General features: G+C 42.9%; 1 protein-coding gene across 1 annotated transcript in view; it reads left to right on the top strand.

Moving 5' to 3' along the window:
* Nucleotides 1-21,419, top strand: part of LOC144818170 (baculoviral IAP repeat-containing protein 1-like) — a 699,834-nt gene that overhangs the window by 234,105 nt on the left and 444,310 nt on the right. Inside the window, exon 9 of the mRNA XM_078675292.1 lies at nucleotides 4,090-6,231. Coding sequence (XP_078531418.1) covers nucleotides 4,090-6,231 — 2,142 coding nt within the window. The remainder of the gene's footprint in view (nucleotides 1-4,089; nucleotides 6,232-21,419) is intronic.

Below are 21,419 nucleotides of genomic sequence, written 5' to 3'. Positions count from 1 at the left end.
TGACGAAGGGGCCGTAGCCCCGAAATGCATTGGGTTTTTTATATAATTATTTTTATGTCTATACATTAATGACAAAAAGTATGTAATTGCATAATTATTTATTCATCAGTTGATGTGACAATGCTTATGATATACAAATGAGTAAAATGTATTTTGGATGAAATACCAGATAAAAATATGATTTGAAATTGCAATTATTGGATTACATTTTTGATTCAGTAGTGCGCGCTAGAGTCCTGGACATCCTTTGGAACCAGGCCATATACTTTGATTTGCATCTTTACAAATGCAATCTTGCATATGCTTCCATTCGGATACACTTATCCGCCATAGCGGCTTATCTCCAAAACAGGCAGCATCTCTCCGTTTTCAGAGTGCCTGCCATTAAAGCCTTCCTCGAAGGGCTGAAGCGGGTAATCCCTCCCAGGACCCCGCCAGCTCCTGTATGGAACCTCAATGTGGTCCTCACCAGGTTGATGGGCCCACCTTTTGACCCTCTACATTCATGTGAGATTCAGTTCTTATTGCTATTACGTCTCTACGACGTGTTAGTGAGCTGCAGGCGCTCACTGTACAAGAGCCATTCATACAGATTCACTCAAACAGGGTGGTGCTGCGCACTAACCCTAAATTTCTTCCTAAAGTGGTTTTGCAGTTCCATGTCAATCAGACCATTGAACTGCCCGCGTTCTTTCAAAACCCAGAGACAGTGGCCGAAAGAATGCTCCACACTCTTGATGTCAAACGAGCTTTGATGTACTACATCGATAGGACCAAAGACTTTAGGAAAACACAACAACTCTTTGTTGCCTTTTCAGCCCAGCACAAAGGCAACCCCATTTCCAAAGCAGGTATAGCCAGGTGGATCGTCAAGTGCATTCAGATTTGCTATCACAAGGCTAAGCGCACTTTGACGGTCCCTCCCAGAGCCCACTCCACTCGCAAGTTGGGGGCCTCTATGGCTTTCCTTGGTAATATCCCTTTGGAAGATATTTGTAGAGCAGCCACATGGTCTACACCACACACATTTACCAAACATTACTGTGTAGATGTGCACTCCAAACAGCAAGCAGCTGTAGGGCAGGCTGTTCTTAAAACACTTTTTCAGACTTCTGCAGCTGGCACAGGCGGCCGCCGTTAATGGAGGGACTGCTATGTATTCTATGCTACAAATATGAATTCAGCAGCCCACATGCCTCGAACTGAATATGCTACTTACCAGTATGCATCTGTTCTTGGCATGTAGGGCTGCTGACATTTATATCGCCCGCCCTCCTCCCCGGCGCCTGTAGCGGCTGCAGACTTTTTTAACACTCTTAGCATGGCCATCGCTTACACTGTTACACTCCATCTTTGCCACAATGGCTAAAAACAATCTGGGGATGGAGTTGATGCCCATGCGCACTGTAGTCCAGGGGAGGAGCCACCTATCTCGTGATACTTCGAAGACTCTTCCAGGACAACAATGTGCAATCATCCTGACCCAACACTAGGCTGCGATCTATGCTACAGATATGAATGTCAGCAGCCCTACATGCCAAGAACAGATGCATACTGGTAAGTAGCCTATTCATTATTTAGATGGTTAGACTTTCTTGGTTATTCATATATTTATAAAGTTTTGTATAGCGTGAATGTGAGCACTTTACATGAAGAGAATACGATTAGCAATTGGTCTGATCACCTGCAAACATATGCGTGAGAGCCGAACATATCATAAATTAAAAATAGGTTAACAGGGATTGGACTGGAACAAAGCCAGTACTAGGAAGGGCAATCTACATAAGAGTTTGGTATCTATACCTTTTCAATGTCACCAATATTTTAACTTCATGTAAGAACTTAGTTAGTAGTTAAGATTTGGCTTCTTTTTTTAAGGCGGAGGTTGAGGAAATTAGGCGATGGTCCGGTGGTAAAGAGTTCCATATCTTGGGTGCGATAGCCGAGAATGCTCTAGCTCCAGTTTTATTTTTGTGGGTTCGTTGGGGTTTCAGAAGCAAGGTGAGCGCACTTTGTGAGAGTCTGCTGCCCCCTGATTTTTTTAGCTTTTGGGCCAGGTAACTGGGGGAGTTGAAGTGTAACACTTTGTGCGTCATGCAAGCAATTTTCTTTTGGATTCTTGCTTCGTATGGTAGCCAGTTTAAGGTTTATAGGGCTGGTGAGATGTGCACATTACTTTTAGTTCCAAGGACAGGTCTTGCTGCTGCATTGAGGGAGGCTCTTAGAGGGGCCAGCCTGTATCTAGGTAGGCCACATAGTGTGGCACTACCATAATCCATTCTGGGTAATACTAGGGCTTGGACCGCTTGTTTTAGATCTTCGTGTGGTAAGTTTTCGCAGAATGCTCAGTTGGTAGTTTGCTCCTTTGGTGGCTGCACTAATGTGAACCTGCATATTTAGGTGTTTGTCTAATGTAATACCTAAGGATCTGACTGAGTCTATGATGTGGGGCGAGTATTTGAGGGCTGTAAGATGTTTCAACCACAGATCAATCTTGGGGTTGTTAATCGGCGGAGAGATGAGAAGAAATTCAGTTTTATCAGCGTTGAGTTTGAGGTGGTTAACCATGATCCAGAGGTGTATATTTTGTAGGATGGAATTGAGGGATATAATGCAATCTGGAGAGGCGATTTTGAGATATAGCTGAGTGTCAACCACGTACATATGGTAGTAGATGTTAGAAGATTTTAGGAGGTTTGCTAGTGGTTCCAGGAATAGGTTAAAGAGAATGGGGGAGAGAGAGGATCCTTGAGTAACACCAAGAGTTATTGTGTGGGACGGATTCATTTTGACTCTTAAGGATCTGTTTTGGATGAATGAAGAGAACCGTTGTAATACGACCCCTGATAAGCCCATCCTTTGTTCCAGTAGTTTCAGTAGGTTGTCGTGTTTGACTGTGTCAAAGGCAGCAGATAAATCAAGCAATATTAGAAGGCATGATTCGTTATGATCCAGCATTTTTAGTATGTCGTCTTCAATATGAGTAAAGGCAGATTCTGTGCTGTGGTCTTGACGGAAGCCTGATTGATGTTGATCTAGTAGTTGAAAGTTTTCTATGTGATTTCAGAGTTGGTTCGCTACACATTTTTCTAAGAGCTTTGCCAGCATGAGGATGTTGGAGAGTAGCATATTCATTACAGCTAATATATATAATTGTATATCCTGCTGTTCAGCTTTGCAATGTTCTAAGTTAGTTATGTGATACCTCAGGTAAATCAATAACTAAAATTGAAGCAGATTAAAAAGTTGGAGAAGTCATATTATCTAATTAGATATTTTTTGTATCTTAGTGATAGCCTACTATTGTAAGCATTTTTCAAAGTAGAGTTTCTCCCTCTGCAGACTTCCATTTAAAAACGATAGCCTCCCTAATTTCTTAGTGCACAATGTAATGCTATAAGATGTGTAATTATTAGCTGGTTGGACCATACTGGGGCAGATTTATCAACACTTTGCGCTTGTGTAAAGTCACACAGGGTGCTGTGTTGATATATACTTCCCAGCAGAAAACTTTATTTATTCTAGAAAGTAGCTGGCAAGATTAATCAAATATCACTTTGTGCTACTTTTCACTACAATGGAGGGTACATGGACATTCCCATTCTACCACTAACTGTTTCTGATGAAACGCTCTATCTATTAACAATGGTAGACAGGGCTTTGCACCAAATATAATGCCTCCTCAAGGAAGGTGTTTAGTTGGAGAAATCTTTTAATTTCTCCACACCTTTCCCACATTGCATGTATGCATGTATGCTACACTGTACAGCACACAGCCAATGTGGAAAACAACTTTTAACATATAGCTAGGCATAGTATTTCCCTATACTAAATATCACTGTTGCCTTCAATAACAGTCCTGATTCCTCAGAGCAGCATAACAAAAATAATTGCCTTTTTTGTCAATGGGGTACAGGAAAGAAAGAACTTCCAGTAGTAGCTCACAATCTTTGCTTTTTCTTATGTACTATGTTTGCTGATTGAAACAAGTTATTCAGGAAGCCTACAATACTTCAGCGGTGAAGCCAGTTGTATTATATTATACCTAATGCCATTGCTTTATATCTTTTTTGTTCTCTTTATTTACAGTCACAAGCTTTGAAAACTGTCAAGGGCAGGAAAAAGAAACAGACATATTTGAACAACTAACCACAGCATACAATGCCATTGAATTTAGAAAAATGCCATCCTTTGGGGATTCTACTCATGCTGCAATTGATTTGAAATCCCTCTATGGAGACATAGTTATTGTCTCAAAAGACTCAAGGAATCAGCCTTTGAAAAAGTACATGTTCCCTGAAGTACTTCCAGAGCTTGACTCCATCACCATAATACAAGGTGAAGCGGGCAGTGGGAAGACTGCTCTGCTGAGGAGGATTGCGATTCTCTGGGCCTCCGGATCCTGTCCTGTGTTAAACCGGTTCAGACTTGTGTTCTACCTCTCCCTGAGGTCCTCAGAAAGGGAACAAGGTCTGTCTGACATGATCAATCAACAGCTGCTGAAGTCGACAGGAGCACTAACAGAAGTCAGCCTGACAGAAATTATCCAGTGCCTAAAGAGTCAGGTTCTATTTCTCATTGATGACTATGGCGCTAAGGATTTAGTCCCACAAATCATAGATACATTGATTCACAAGAACCACATCAACAAAATGGGCTTGGTGGTTGCAGTACACGACGATATGGGTGGAAGAGTACGTAAGTTTGCAAAGACGGTGCTAAGTATCACAGAATTTCCAGTGTACAGTGCAATCTACATGCTAAAGAATTTGTTTTCTCATAACATACCTCTTGTGGAGAGGTTTGTCGTTCAGCTGGCACTGACAGTGGACTTTCCAGAGTCTCTCAAGACCCCTCTTTTTGCACTTGGCCTCTGTGTCTTTTGTATCCAATACCCAGCTGATAGCACAAGTGACTCTGCCATTTGTAAAGCAGATTTGTTGTTCAACACTCTGAAATTTCCAAATGAAAGTGAAAAAGCAAAAGCCGTACTGTCAACATGTGGAGACCTAGCCCTTCGTGGTCTTTTCAATTCACGTTTTGAGTTCAGTGATAAAGACCTCTCAGATTCTGGGGTAAATGCAGGTGAAGCTCTTAGATATGGCCTGCTGAGCAGGTGTTCTGCACAAAGACTTTACCCAGTGTACACATTCTGTATGCCTGTCTTTCAAGAATTCCTAGCTGGGAAAAGGCTGGGCGAGCTTCTGGGGTCTGAAGAACAAGCTGATGTGGAGAAAGGAAACCAGTACTTACAACAAATAAATACTTTTCTAAAGGTCATGGGGCGCTACCACTATTTGTTGAAGTATGCTAATGGAAATTCTTCAAAGGCCACTCCTAAAATTTTAACCCATTTGTTCAATTTATTGGACAGGAAGACATCATATGATTGTTGTTCAGGAAGCAATGAATACTTAAAACACCATCCAGATTTGAAGATGGTAGAGCAAAATATAATCCTAAAGATAAGGGCATGCAGTACGGAGGAGCAGCATTCCTATTTCACGAACATGTTACTGCATTTTGCAGTTGAAGCAGCCTATCAAAGTAAATCCATGCACATGTGTGCCTCAGTAATATTGCAGTTCATCAAAGGAAAATCCCTGTCTCTAGAGCAAACAATGATAGACCATGACCCAGTACTGTCCTTTTTGGAAGCTTATCCTGAAAGCCTCTCATTATTGAACAGTTTGGAGATATGCATAGCTGGACCAAATCAAAATGCAAAATTTAATTTGTCAAGTGTGGGAGATTTTTGCTCTGCTCTGGGAGTCCCAACCGTCGACCACGAATATTCTTCGGCGTTTCAGGATGTTAATAATGCCATGGAGAAGGTGAAAAATGCTTTAGATCAAATGTCCTCATATTTGACTCTTTCCCCAGGACATTCTACCATTCCGAGCTCCTTTACCAGTACACGGTTTGCAGCCCAGAGCAATTACAAGGTTCCACTTTTGAGAGTGTGCACCAACAATGCATTTGAATTTCCGGATAAGGATCTCAGAAATTTAGAGATTATGTTTTTCCTCTCTGAACACATTGACCTTCAGCTGAATAACAGTAGTGGATTTATTGAAAGTATTAGATCTACCATTGAACAATATGTACATCTTTTTGCAAAGTGTCGATTTTATGACATGGAATTAAGTGAGGCTGAACAAGAACTGATACTACTGATGTCTTCAATGGAATCACTTGACATACATACTCTGAAAAATGGACAATATCCAGGTACCACATACATTTGTTTTCTGCTTGAAATCCATTTTATGCATGATTACTCAAGATCAATATGTCAGATTTATTTTTAATACAACTGTATCACAACATGTTTATCTTTGATTTTGAACATGACTTGGTACATTTCTCTTAAATATAATACTCACATAACAGTTTTAGTTTTGCCTTCTCAGAGTATATTTGCTACACTTCAATCCTTTCCAATTTTTATAAACATACTCGAAATGCACTTTTGAACCAGTACTTCTTATCAGGTATATTCAGTTTGGAGTGGTAAGTTTAGAACTGGAAATATACGAAAAAGGACCAAAAAAAGATAGAGGGGGGAAACGTGGTGCAGGAGGACAAACAGTCTGAGCCAATAGATAAATTAGACCGTCACATTCGAAATTCCCTGCACTCATGTACTGTTCCATTGAGTGCTCAGAAAAGGTTTTTTATCCAACTACTCTGTCCTTGCCCACTACATTTTCAGCTTGTGTATATTAAAGAACTATTGCTGTTTTAAAAAAACACAAAATACCTGTTTCCTGCTTGGGAAGAAATCAAGGGTAGCATTCACTGGTCCACTAGACCACTGTCTTTGCCCCAAAGGCTTCCTGACATGATTCCCAAAGAAGAAGCGGTCACCGAAGGACAGCTTTCTCTTTGCAAATCAGTTACCAACTGAACAGTGGTTGGCGAATTCAATTGCATGTTGCAAACCATTGATACTTGCAATTGCAACTCACATTTAGGAAGGGCAGCCCCTCTCAGTTTAGTATATTGCACATAACACTTTTGCATTCACAAATCCTGGGATTTTGTAAATTACAGGGTTTGTGAAGAACTGAAACATATTTAGTACATCATGTCCTTTATTTTCTGGTTTACTTTTTTTGTTGGTTAGCTGGTAAAATATCATCTCTCTTTTTTTTTTTTTTGGAAAACAGATTTTATTCATCAAATGACATATAGAGCAGGGCTCTGTAACCCACAGACCTGCACAATCAGTACAAAGCATCATGACTTTGACTTTTCAATAAAGAAGCATGGATGCAGAAAAAGCAATATAGATGAAAAAATACCTTTTAGAAACCCCCTCAACTTCCACCCTCAGCCCCCAGCCGCACTAACAACCTCCTAGACCCAGTTGGAACATGGCGTTGCCCCACACCACTTGCACCCACACACTTATATATGCAATCGATTACCTTTGGCATCGACTGGGTAAAATCAATCTGGATTAAGGGGCCCCCCTCCAGCAACCGGCTCCAGCAGCAACCCCCGATAATCAGCCCACCACTTCCAAATTTTAAAATGCTTCTGCGGGCACCCTCTTGCCATGAAGATAGGGAGCTCTAAGCCCATACAAAAGTCCAGGCCCCTCTTCCATACCGACACCAAGAGTGACGTTGGCGTCTTCCATAAGGTGGCATTTATGACATGTAGCAATACTAACTTCGGCGACAAGGGCAGATCCCAGCCCAGCACCTCTGAGAGGCAGGATATCACCCGTCTCCAGAACCGTGCTAAGGAAGGACAGTGCCAGACTGTGTGTATCAGGGTCCCTTCCTCTTGTTCACACCTAATGCATACCGGGGAAGCCACCATACCTGCCCTCCACAACCGGACTGTTGTAAAATAGACCCGATGGAGATATTTGAACTACATAAGACGTATGCGTACCGTTATGGCCACCCCCACGGGGAGGCCAGAGCCTCCATCCAGTCCTCCTCATCAAGCGAGCCAACATCCCCCTCCCATGCCTCTCTAAGTTTTTGCAATGTGAGGGAGCTGTTCATTACTAGGGACTGATAAATCTTAGATATGTTGTGGTCCTGAAGATCCCCTATAAAGACTTTGGCTTCCACCGGACTGAATTCTGCCAGTGACTCTAGGCCCACCAGACTAGGGGAGACGGTGTGGCAAAACTGGAAGTATTTATAGAATTGGGATTTAGGCATTTGAAATTCGTTTTGTAGGTTCTGGAGAGACTTCAGGATTAGCCCCCTCATAACCTCCCCAAGGGTAGAGATTCCGATATTGTCCCAGCCCCGAAACCCTGATAGAGCAGCTAGTTGTGGCAAGCGACCATTGTTCCATAGGGGGGTCTCCCGTGTCAGCGTGTGCCACCACCCCATCCGCCGCAAGGCTAGTCACCAAACCTGGAAGACCACCTGGGTCGGTGACGGCAGGGCACTACGTATTGGTGCAGAATATAGAATCGTGTGAAGAGAGAGATCTCCCATGAGGCACCGCTCAACAGCTTAGGCTGGGTCATCCCGACCCCCATACCACCACTCATTTAAGATGAGTATATGTGAGGCCATGTAGTAGGATAAAATATCAGAGGTCGCAAAATTCCCGTAACATGTCCTTAGAGCAACTCTCACTGCACCTTCTGCCCATAGAAATTGCCCCTAGACTGAATTAACCTGCCTAAACTATCTAGGGGCGATCGGGTAGGGATGATTCTGCAACTGGGACAGTAAGCAAGGAAGCACAACCATCTTAAAGATGGCTGATCGGCCATAGACAGACAATGGCATGCGCGACCATACCTTCAAATCTTCCCGAACATGTTCCCAGACTGGAGCCAGGTTCCTCTCCCAAGTCACAGCGGATGAGTCCGATAGGAATACCCCAAGGTACTTCACCCCATCAGTAACCACCAGAACCGACGCAGCCCAAGCGACCACACCTGATGTGTTCCCCAGAAGCCATAACATAGATTTTCTGGGATTCAGATAAAGGCCCCAAAGATCTGCATAATGCGAAGCAGCCGCGGGCCAGTCCGATCCACATTCGTAAGAAAAAATAACACATCGTGGGCATATAATGCAATACGGTCTGACAATCCTTGCCCCACTCAAAAAGCCTGTCACCTGCACGTCCATATGTACCCAGGCAGCCAACGGCTCGACCGCCAATGCTAACAAATATGGAGACTGCGGGCAGCCCTGCTGGGTGCTGCACCCAAGGGAGAAAGTGGAGGAAGTAAAGTCTGCGACCCGTACTGGCGCAGTAAGATCTGTATAGAGCAGGGACAGGTAGTACATAAAGCGCTGGCCGAGATTCAATCTACGTAATAGAGCAAAGAGGTACACCCAGCTAAGGGAATCAAATGTCCGCCCGGTCGCAACGCCCCTAAATGGCCACAATAGCCACTTGTGTGCGGCGTATATTGTGCTGAGTCGCCCTCTGGGGCATGAACCCGGATTGATCAGGTTGAACAAGAGAGGTGATGTGGGCCCGGAAGCGGTTAGCCAATGCCTTGACCAATATTTTTGCCTCTACATTTAGAAGTGAGATGGGGCGATATGAAGCATGCCGGTCCGGGGGTCTGCCCGGTTTATGGAACACCACCACTTCTGCATGTCTCCAATACTATGGAAGGCAACCCCACTCAAGGGGCTCCTCCACTACCCTGAGGTAATGGGGTTCTAGTTGCAAAAATAATTTCTTAAAGAGCTCACAGGGGAACCCATTTGGCCCTGGCCCCTTACCCGAATTGAGTTCTCCCAGGGCTGCACCCAATTCCTCCTCTGTGAGCGGGAGATCCAGCTCTGCACTCACCTTGTCAGACAAAGCCTGATGCGGGAGGTCATCCAGGAACCGGCCTATCTCGTCTTCATGGAGACATTCTTTGGGGGAGTACAGCTCTGCGAAATATGTAGAAAAGCTTCAGCAATATCTAGGGAGTCCGTGGGAGGCCCTCCATCCGGGCCCACTATCCCAGGGAGGTGCTGAGAGTGAAACAACCCTTGACAAAGCCTGTGAAGCCTCTTACTAGATTTATCCCCCCACAGATACACTCGGCTGCGTGTTGCCAACCAGGCAAGACGGGCCTCATGCATGTGGAGGGCTCCATAGTTCTTTTGCGCCATTTGCAGCTACCGCCACATATGGTTTCCCCCCACCCCTCAACTGTAATGCTCGAGTTCCCCAATATTCATCTCAGCTTGAAGCTGGGCCTCCCTCTGAGTCCTACGGGCTGCCGCACACAAAGAAATGTCCACTCCCCGCAAGGTGGGCTTTATTGCCTCCCATATAGGTTCAGCCTCCGAAACTGACCCCGCATTAAGGGCCTCATTGGGATGGCGGGCGGACTTTGTCCGCCCGCCATCCTCACGGTAAAAGGGACCACCCGCCATAAGGGGTCCCGTGGGGGCAATTAGGATGCGCCCGCCACAGTGACGGGCGCATCCTGCATTCCTGTCGTTGTGGCGGGCAGTGCACTCAACACCGCCCGCCACAATGCCAGGAAGGCATGTTGTGCACTTCTATGCCCAACATGGCAGGCACCGCGCGGTGCCTGCCATGTTGTGCATGGAACTGCTGGGGGGTACCCCACATGTGCACCCCTCACCCCCCAGAGTACCCGTGGTCAATTCCCACATGCCTTTCCACGGCGGCAATGCCGCCACGGAAAGGCATCTTTCCGCACCCATCTTAATATGGCTGGCGGTGTCTAACAGACACCGCCACCATATTAAACCCTTTTCCGCCCAGTCAACTCGTTGACCGGCGGAAAAGCGGCGGACGGTCTTTCCGTCCGCCGCGGTCCCCCCGCCATAGTTATATGGCGGGGGGAAATGGGTAGCGGGCGGGGTCGGATCATGGGCGGATCGCCACCGCCTGCCTGGCGGTGGCGATCTGCCCGTGATCCTAATGGGCCCCTAAGTGTCAAAATTTGATCTAGCGCACCGTCTAGGCACTCCCTGAAGTCTGCTTTCTGCAGGTTCCACGCTGAGAGATGCCAGCAGAAGGGCCGCCTCGCCCAACCCATCTGCAGCGTAAGAGTAATCGGCGAGTGATTGGAAAGACCCCTTGGAAGAATATCCGTCTCCGCTACCCGAGCCGCAACCTCCCGAGGAACAAACAGATAATCAAGGTTGGAGAAGGAATTGTGAACCACAGAGAGATAGGTATAGCCCTGGGCCTGTCCATGCATCCAGCGCCAGGGGTCCACCCAGTCGAGCCCAGATACCAATGAGGAAAGTTTCGTAACATGGCTAGCCACCGCGCCTCCCCGGGCGATCCAAGGCCATGTCCAAGACATCATTCAAGTCTCCCCCTATCACAGACAGGCCCTCCGGCATATCCGCCCATAGTGCCATGAGCCGCTCAACTAGTACCCAAGAAAGATGGAGGGGGGGCATAGACACATACCAACACCACTGGTTCCTCCCTGATTGTGCCCCGTAGAAACAAGTTGCGCCACTGGGTGTCAACCCACATCTTAATGTGTGTGTATAGGACTCGGTGGTGAATCAAAATCACCACCCCCGTGACCCTCTCAGAAATCCGGAGTGAAACACCTGTGTGTATTCTTACCGCTGGAAGCAAAGTGCCTTCAAGCCCATTAGATGTGTTTCCTGTAGCATAAGTATGTCGGCATGGGCCCTCTTAGCGTATTGGAGAATAGCTGCCGCTTGATTTGATCAAGGGCTCCCCTGACATTCCAGCTTACTAGACTGAGAGTCTCAGGGGAATCCCGGGCCCCGTCAGTTGAACGGGCCATGGAGGACCCTGATGGCGTAAAGAGATGCAGAGAAGAGTGTGTGGTGCAAGCCTAGGGGCCTAGTAGTGTAACATTGAAGTGCGACTTGGTGACAAAAACATAAACCTATAGGAACCATCCCAACAAACCCCCCTCCCTATACTTCAACAACGATGAAGCATCTGTCGCGGTGGGTGCCGCTCGCAGACCCAAACAGGGAGTCCTGGCACACCTCAGCCAATAGATCCCCAATGTACAGCCCAAAATTGGCGGGCAGCCCCTTCGCTGGAAGCCCAACAGAGAAGCCGTCCTTCACAAGAATACCTCTGATCCACACAACATTGTCTGAGTTACCAGGGACTGCAAACTTCCCCCCTGATTAGGAGCCCGATGAACTCTGCTGAGAGACCAAATCGGCCCGGGAGGATGCACTGCAGGAGCGAGACCGGCGGTGGGATCTGGACCGCCTACAATCTTTAGGCTTTGGTTGAGATTGCTGGAGGAAGAGTCAGAGTCCGGCCGAGGTGGTGAATGAGGGCGCAACCGTACAGTCTCATCTGTCCATTCAAACACCTCATCCGGCAAGTTGAATAAATGGGTTCCGGCAACGAAACACCACCCGCAGCCGAGCCGGATACAGCAGGGTCATCTCTCTCTTTGATGCTCTCGTTGACATTATTCTCTTTGTCTTGCTTTTTGTATTGAGTGGACACAACCAGAAGAATGAATTCCCTTGAGCTAATGATACATATACAAGAGTATTTTGTTGTGTTCCTAATTTTCATAAATGCTTTTTTGTTAGTATGTTGATCCTTTGTATTTGCAATACTAGAATACTAGAATGTCCACTCTACTGTTTTTCCATGGATAACCTGATTCCTTATTTTACTGGGCTTTTGGTAATTTCATCCATATCTAGTTTATTTGACTTTTCTTTTGTACCTTTCAAGAGCACTACAAGTGGTATGTTTCCAGTGTTCATCAAACATATTGTTTGTTCTGCATACATGTGCGAAATTCATATTTTATTTAATGGAACAGTATTGTCAGATTCATGTTGAACTTCCCTTTGGCAATATGTAATGTGTCTTTCTAGTGTGACAGGGATTATTTCATTTAAAGTTATCAATTTACCATTATCAGGGCTAAACCTGCTGCCTTATTCTTTCTCAGACCAATGGATCTTTTACGTTGATTGAAATTGAACAGGAGCCCTATATCACGTTAAATTATCACAATTATGTAGCTATATTAGTCAATAAAGAGAGTTTGGTATGAGTTAAAATGTTCTAATATTCAAACCTTTTAGTAAATAATTTTTATTAAGGTCACAAATTACATTTCGTTAAGCTATGCCATTAGTTTTGTCAGATATCAATAATCAAAATGAATGCATCAATAAATCATAATAAAATGCACTTAGTGCATTCCATAAAGGAAAGAATCCCTATTCTAGGAAGGAGAAGGAATCACTAGGTGTCAGTTTAGGAACTCATAGAGAGCTCTGAATTTCGATAGAAATCATAAAGCTTACATATCAAAGGCAGATCAATAAATCAATAATCTCTCAAAGCAGAACTTCTCATAAGAAAAGTTGCAGAAACTCAGTACAGTCTCAGAGCAATGTGGAACAGGGTATAGAAGTAATGTGGGAAAACAAAAAAGTATTAACCTACTCTAAGAACATGCAATATTATAGGCAGCCAAACATATTATTGCAATCTGTGTAGCTTCTCACAAGATCACAGTATTCTTCAGGCAACAACTTCTATGACCGCAACTATATCTTATCGTTTAATAACTTTACCTGAGTTAAAATGATTCGCTATACCATTCAAATCTACATTCCTGTGTGTGAACCTTCATATGTAACCTTCTAAATAGCAAGTTTATTCGTTAGCTAACAGTGGTCTGTTTAGAAGTAGAAACATCTGCATAAAAGAGATGATTTTTTTTTGCACAGCAGCCATTCATTGTGAAGAACAAGTCTTGTTAAAAGGTCAAGATCAAATAAAATGCTGAATCTACATTTTCTGAGCTTTGTTAACTTTACTATGACACTGTCTCTGCTTTTCAGGCCTAGTACGTTTAAGTATGAGTTCCTACTGCAATGTTTGCATTAGGTGCACATTTAAGCATCATTAGCTTTGTACATTATTTCATAATTTTTTTCAACATTTTTAAATGCTTCTCCAAATCCACCCTATGATGGTTATCAAACCATCACATTTTCTTCACAAATAAATCTTTAGAGTTCACTCTCATCGTCAGTTGAGTTGTTTCTCTTTCTTCTAATTTGAATTCTTTTATAATCTGTGTGTTTCCTTCTCTGTTTTTTTCTTATTAAAATAAACTCTTCCACTTTTAGAAAAGTCAAACAAGGTTATTAAGCAAACCCCAACTATTAGTGCTGCTATAAATATAGCTCTTAGTCTACTCCCGCAGTGGTTGCAAACCAGTTGCCAATAGCAGAAACTCCCTTATCTAAATTCTCTAACACATTAGGTGTTTCTGATGATTCTAACACAGGTCTTACATCGTAAATGTTCTTTGTGAATTTTAAGATCTTCTTACTCTCATCAGGAATATTTGAGCAGCAATGTTGAGCTATCAACATCTTGCAGACTCCACCATTCTCTGCAAGACAAATGTCTAATGCCAAGCAATTTTGTAAAACCACTGATTAACAGCCACTAATTCTGCGTTACCAATTGAAAAAAAGCTGCATAACTACTGGTTGCAAATCTTCTACTACTGTTGAAAGTCTTCTGATTTTGGATGGCAACCTCTAGTATAGAGGAAGCTGCCTGCGATGTATCACAACTAAGAAATTGAAGTTTATGGATATAATAACCAATGGTTGTGAATAAACAACATTGAACATGAAGCATTTCTGAGAACTTTTTTCATAAAAACTTTATTGAGACTGTGAAACAGACAAAACCTATTGAGGTTCCCCCTTAGCTGTGCACGCAGGCAGCTTCCTCCATACTAGAGGTTGCCATCCATTGACGTTTATACTTTACGCTGGACGGAACAGACAGCGATACCTACGTAGCACGCGACAAACTGTTGAATCTAGATAAACTTGCAACATATTTGCTGTGCGAGTCCTAATCTCTAGAGTCTTCTGATTTTCTCATAATTTAAAACAACTCCTACTGGTGGTATAATTGCTTCAAAAATGTCCCCAACTAATTGTGTACCCTCACTTACCTTACACTATGTGTATGTCTTTGTGATTATGTATTCTCAAAGCTTCAAATTATTTACATGATACATTTCAGAAAACAACAAAGCTAAATATCAAATACCCTCCCAATCAGCTAGTAACTGAAAATAAACACCCTTCCCACAAACTCCTGAAACATCTCCTTGTACAATTTGCACTGAACCTCCCATTATTTCAAATGTGTGTTCACAACTACTAATTCCTACTAGTCTTTTTCTAATTTAATTACTTCTTCTGTAAACACATTGGTTTCTGTCTATTTTAGGTTTTTTTGCAGAGTTTTATTCTGCGCAAACTTTACCCGAAGGTACCAGAGCGCTTTACATGAGCACCAGTTGCGTTACAGGGACACATTCATTTTTATTTGCTGGGCACTGGGAGATTAAGTGATTTGCCCAGAATTACAGGATGTTGAGCATCATTGCCGAGACTCGAACCCGGTTCCCCAGATTTGAGATTGACCGCCCTAGCCGTTAGGCCATATTCTCTCGCCTGTTTAGGATAGATCATTCTCTTTCTATATTCATATTCTTCCTTTTTCCAAACGTTTTTCAAAATATCTTTCCCTTTGTTTTTGCTATGTAAAATGTGTGCCCTCCTTTCATTTAATGCAATGATAAATATATTCTCTAAAGATCTCAGTAAGCAAGTTGAATTCTTTTCATATGGTCTTACAGTGTCTATATGTATGTGTGGTCTAAAATAATGCCACGCTGTGTCCATTTCTTTTGTTTGTGGTTGTAGGTTCATGCTCTTCTGCAAGGAAACTTTTGAAAGAATTGTGTTGTAATTAGAATGATGATATTCAAAATATTCTTGCATATATACTAAGCAAAGCAAAATACTTCATATGATTGCATATGACAAATGTATGTTTTGATATGTCACCTGCATCTGATGAAGGTAAGTGTGCAAGGATGTAATAATCCTTTGCATCTAGTGCCTGTGTGTATTCTTGAACTAGCTTGAAATAAATATTGGTTGTGTAATCTGCTTTCATGCAATTCACAAATGACGCTTTCAATTTTGCCCCACCTGTTATGTGTATAGATGTCATGGGAGCTAGTGTAGAAATAAGTCTCTCCTTCTCGGACGTTAGATAAATCCTGACTAATATTGTGATGACTACGAACCGGGCTACTAATATGTAACACCCATAATAATCTTGCATCTCGCCTTGATTAGGAAACGCGTTTCTCTGCAGTCAAATCTTTAAACAAGAGAATAGCATAAAATAACATCAATAATTCACTTTCAGACTATTGTACAAAGCAGTTTCTTGAATTTTCATTTTAAAGTTAGTTCTTTCAGCTTTATTTACAGCAATCTTCATATAGTTATCGGTAATCCTGCTCCGTCTTCTAACTATGTTATCTCTGCTCTTCTACTTCAGCCTTCCTAATTCTTTTTTTAATATCAATTTTTTACTTCAGTCTTTTGCATTTTCACATTCAATAGTGTCTCTTAAACTTTTTGTTTCTTTTCAGCAATATTTTTAACAGCTTTTTCTAGCTAGTCTGATGTCATGGAAGCTCAAAAAGTTCTGATCTCAGGTCAATCAAATTCTCCACTGATGCATTTAGTACTTGATTTGTGTAGTTGGTCTATTCAGAAGCAGAATACCTTTGACAAAGCACTCTCACTTTTTTTGACCTTCTTGATGCTCGTTGATCTTGTTCTGTGTCACTTACACCGCTCGACCCTGTCTCTTCAACAATAGCCAACGGTAAGCGTTCACTGTTCAACAATAGTTGGCAGTAAGCGTTCAACTGACACACATAATCTCAATTTCCTTCGACCTTTGCTTTGTGACTATTCAGCATCATGCGTAAGTCTTCTTGTTCCGGTACTTGTTCCTTCACCTGGATCATCTATTATTTCTGGTGATGTCTCAACTATTATTACGTTGAGATCTCGTTTCTTCTTTTTCAGCTTTCACTCCACTTTGTGATATGACAGGAACATGAACCGGTGTGACAGGTTGATATTATTCGTCTCTCTCTGCTTCTTGTAGTGGTACTCTTTACAGTGGTACTGTTTGGGATGGTGCTGTCACAGGTGCCCTTTGTTCTGACTTGTAGAGCACTATTTCTTCATAGGTACAGCAGGCAGTCTCATTGCATGCCTCATTAGGATTTCATGTGGCGATAACCCTGTTCTCCTCTCAGTAGTACTTCGGAGGCTCATCAACAACAAAGGTAAAGGATCTGGCCATTTCAGTTAGATAGAAGCACAAAAGTTTACCAACCGGGACTTTATGAGTCCATTTAGCTGTTCAACAATTTTAGAGGCTTCTAGACAATAACTACAGTGTAGCCTCTGCTCTACTTGTAAAGCTGCACGCAAAATTCGAAGTACTTCATTGTTGAAATGAGTCTTGTGATCTGACACCAAAGAAACCGGTAACTCAAACCTGGGTATTAGCTCTTTTAACAGCAGTTTAGCCACAGTGAGACTGTCTTTCCTCCATGTTGGCTAGGTTTCCACCCATCGAAAGAAAATGCACACTTTAACCAGGATGTATCTCAACCCATTACAAACAGGCATCTCAATGAAGTCTATTTGCATTCTGTTGAAGGGACTACTTGATTATGCTATGTGACTTAATGCAACTGGTGTTCTTTTCCCTAAGTTCATCTGTTGACATTTCACTCATCAATGGCACAGTTCCTCTGCCTTTGGTCTTCCACTCCCATGAGCAAGTCATTCAGCACATCATCACTCCGCACCCATCCCAGCTTACTGGTATTGGACCTGAATGGTGGTCTGGTCCTACTCTCGCCGAGATGCCACTCATTAACCGTGCTGACTACAGCTGGTAATGCTGAGTACCATGTTTGGGGCCCAATCACTTTGACTGTGTAGGCCTTTGACCTGTCAGTCCCTTCTTTTTTGAGCCTGTTTTATTCCATTTCCCCAGAGAGGAGAGCATGACCTCAGTCATGCACTTCTTCCCACCCGCAGTCCCTATTATGTCCCCACATGAGACTTTGGCATTTCTTTACACATGGAAGTAGGTTTTCTGCTCGGGCCAACTGACATAGGCCCGCCAGCCATAGTTTACTCAGTTGATGGTCTAGGATCTAGTTGACGGGCCCCTGACCATATTATAGTGAAATTGTTTAGGAATGTGAACCTTGCACTGCATTATCCCCTCTGTTTGAGTCTTCATCATGCCGGACATGTGACGTGAACAGATATCTGTTTGTTTCTTGAAGCCGTCATTCGGGTTGGAGCACCCGTCAGTGCGTCTTTTCTCCATGGTAGCCACTAGAGGTAGTCTTTTATATTTACAGATACTTTTAACTGCACACACATGATATATATGCTTTGATTATTTTAATATTTCACACTAAACCACTTTCCAGCTCAGTATTTGATGTGTTCATCATTTTCTGCACTAGTGGACAATAAATGTTAGTGTTAGCAAGAGATAATCTCACAAGCTTTTACCAGTCTTAGTGTTGGTTTCTCCCTGTTTCTCAGTTTTTATTTGATCCCACTGTAGTTCTGCGGCAGCGGCATTACCCAGTGGCTTTAGAGCTAACTATTTCTTTTTCACTATAGGTAAGATGACTCATGTAGTAAACTCACTGGGCATCACTTTGGTTTGTGATAAGCACTATACACACCCACATTAACAAATAGAATGAGTAGAGACCATGTTTATTTCTTCAGTTACGTTATTGAGAGTTCTTTTTATTAATGTTTCCATTGTTCTTTTCGGAAAGGCAGGGGCCCAGAGTCCATACTGGCCATCACTGTCCTCACCAGACTGACCTTTATGAGGCCCGTATATTCTGAATTGTGTTTCTTTTCTGTTTTCCTTTTTTTGAACCAGAGTGACTAACCACCCAGGTCCTACCGAATGCCCCAGAACCCCTCTTTTTTTTTTTTTTTTTAAATATTTTTATTAAACATTTTCTAAAAAAAAATGTTTCCGCATATTCCTGTATATGTTACAGCACACAACAGTTTCGCAAGTGGTTGCATACATTACAGCACTGCTCTGTTACATTGTGACATACGGAATCCACCAAACATGTGAGCGATATGTACTACCCATTACAATATAACAAAACAAAAGAAGGAGAAACAGCATCTATAGGGTATTATGACAGCCTTCCATCCATTATCCTAGATTTAACCTGTTATTTTTCCACCTTGTAATAGGTTGCCATATTCTGTTACCTAATAACTTGGCTCTCCTACCTTTCCTAGCATATATTGCTTTTTCTAGATTGTACATAGACAGAAGGCTTGCGATCCAAACTTGAAACGGGGGGGGGGGGGAGCCTTGTCCAACCAGTTCCTTGCTATACATATGCGATAAACCGCAAGTGAAACAAAGATAAATTCTACTGGCAGAACATCTGCCGTGTCCCCTACCCCCAAAATAATTAATTCATCTGTAAGTTTTATCTTGATCCTGAGTGACTTATCCAAAAAATCTTCAATAGCCTTTTTCAAGGTGAACAATTGAGGACACTGCGAAAACATATGTACAATATCTGCTTCACTTGAGTCGCAACGGGGGCATGTTATTCCGGTTGTACCGCCCCACTGGGCGATTCTAGCCGGGGTGTGATATAATGAGAACACTGTCTTAAAGTGTTGTGATTGCAGGGTAGCTGAGCATAGCACCGTTCTGCCCAGATCCAAGGATAACTGAAAGTTTTCCAGCCCTGACCCCAGTTTTTCTGACCATTTTTGTGCATATTTCCCCCTTTCATCAGTTTTACTATCCTTCAGTTCGGCGTATAGCTGTCTTATCGTGCATTTGTTAGCAGTTTCTATGTATTCCATGACTCTACATTGACCCAACCCTGCCCGACCGCCCTGCTTTTGCATTAAGAAACTTCTGATTTGGAGATATTTATAGAAACTTTGGTGCTTTAACCCGAATTTCGTTTGTAACACCCCAAACTTTAGCATATTCTCCTGGCTGTCAAGCAGATTCCCTATTTTCACTATACCCTTGTTATGCCAGTCCCTCATAGTAATGTCCCTAAAAATGTCCCTCGGTAATGAGGAGTTTGTGTACAGTCGTGTATAATTATTATACCTTCCTAGACCAAATTTTTTTGTCATTCCTTTCCAAACCCTATAGGCCGCCTTTAACGTCTTAAACCGTGTATGTTTAAAATAACTAAAGTCAGTTGTGTTTAAAAACCCATTCTCTGCCCCCTCTCCAAGTAATGTAGTGTAAACATTAGTAAATCCAGTATTGGCTTCCATTGTGTATTCTGTACCTCCCCCGCCTATCAACCCCTGACAATACTGCATTACGGCAGCCCAATAATAGAGCCTAAAGTCTGGTGCCCCCCAGCCGCCTTTTTCTCTGGATACCGTTAAATGTCTATAGGCTCTCCTTGTCTTCCCTTTAACCCAAATAAATTTATTCAAGATCGCTTCTAGCTTATTGAACCATATGTTGTCAAAAAATAGCGGGATCGACCTAAACATATACAGAATTTTTGGGAATGTTACCATTTTTATTACATTGATCCGGCCCATCAAGGTCAGATGCAAATTATTGATTCTTTCCGTATTTGCTATCACTTTTGCCAACAATGGACTCATATTAATTTCAACTAGCCTATCTAGGTCGGCTGTAATCTTGACACCTAAGTACATAACTTCGGGAGCTACTCTTATGTCCTGAAAGTACACCCAGTTATTTTGTATAATTTGTGTTTTTCCTTTATTAAGTGAATATCCTGACACTGCCCCAAAAGCTACAGCCTCCTGTTCAATTTCTGAAATAGCTAACCCTGGCTCTGGGGTAACCACCGCCACGTCGTCTGCATAAGCAAGTGTTTTGTATTCATAGTCATGCAACTTTATCGGGAGAATGTTAGGGTTCCCTTCCAGTCTGCGCAGAAGTGGGTCAAGATATAAGGCAAATAACAGTGGCGAGGCCGGGCAGCCCTGCCGTGTGCCTCGTCTTATACGTATTTCTGCAGTATACCCTCTGTTTATCCTCACCTTCGCCGTAGGTTCTAAGTACAGCGCCTGTATAGCCTTTATATAGCTTGCTCCTACCCCAAACCACTCTAAGGCCTTCCACAGATACCCCCAGGAGACCCTGTCAAAGGCCTTCTCTGCATCCAAGAAGATGGCCGAAGCAGGGTCTCCTGTGGCACCTGCAGCATCTAATATGGTGACCATCTGCCTTATATGTTGTGTAGTCCCCTTCCCGGGTATAAATCCGTGTTGTGTTATACATACCAGACCCTCAATTACCCTACTTAGTCTTTGTGACAACGCCTTGGAGTAGATTTTTGCATCGGCATTCATAAGTGTTATTGGCCTATATGAACCGGGATCCAAATGTGATTTGTTTTTTTTCAAATTTACAATGATGTTTGCTCCGGCCCATGATTGTGGAATATTTTCCCCCCTCTGTGCTTGGCTTAGTGTTTCCATCATGTCAATCCCCAGGATATCCCCAAATTTTTT

Source organism: Lissotriton helveticus, chromosome 2_1 (genome assembly GCF_964261635.1).
Source record: "Lissotriton helveticus chromosome 2_1, aLisHel1.1, whole genome shotgun sequence".
NCBI lineage: Eukaryota > Metazoa > Chordata > Amphibia > Caudata > Salamandridae > Lissotriton > Lissotriton helveticus.
This window is presented reverse-complemented; position numbering and strand designations above follow the sequence as displayed.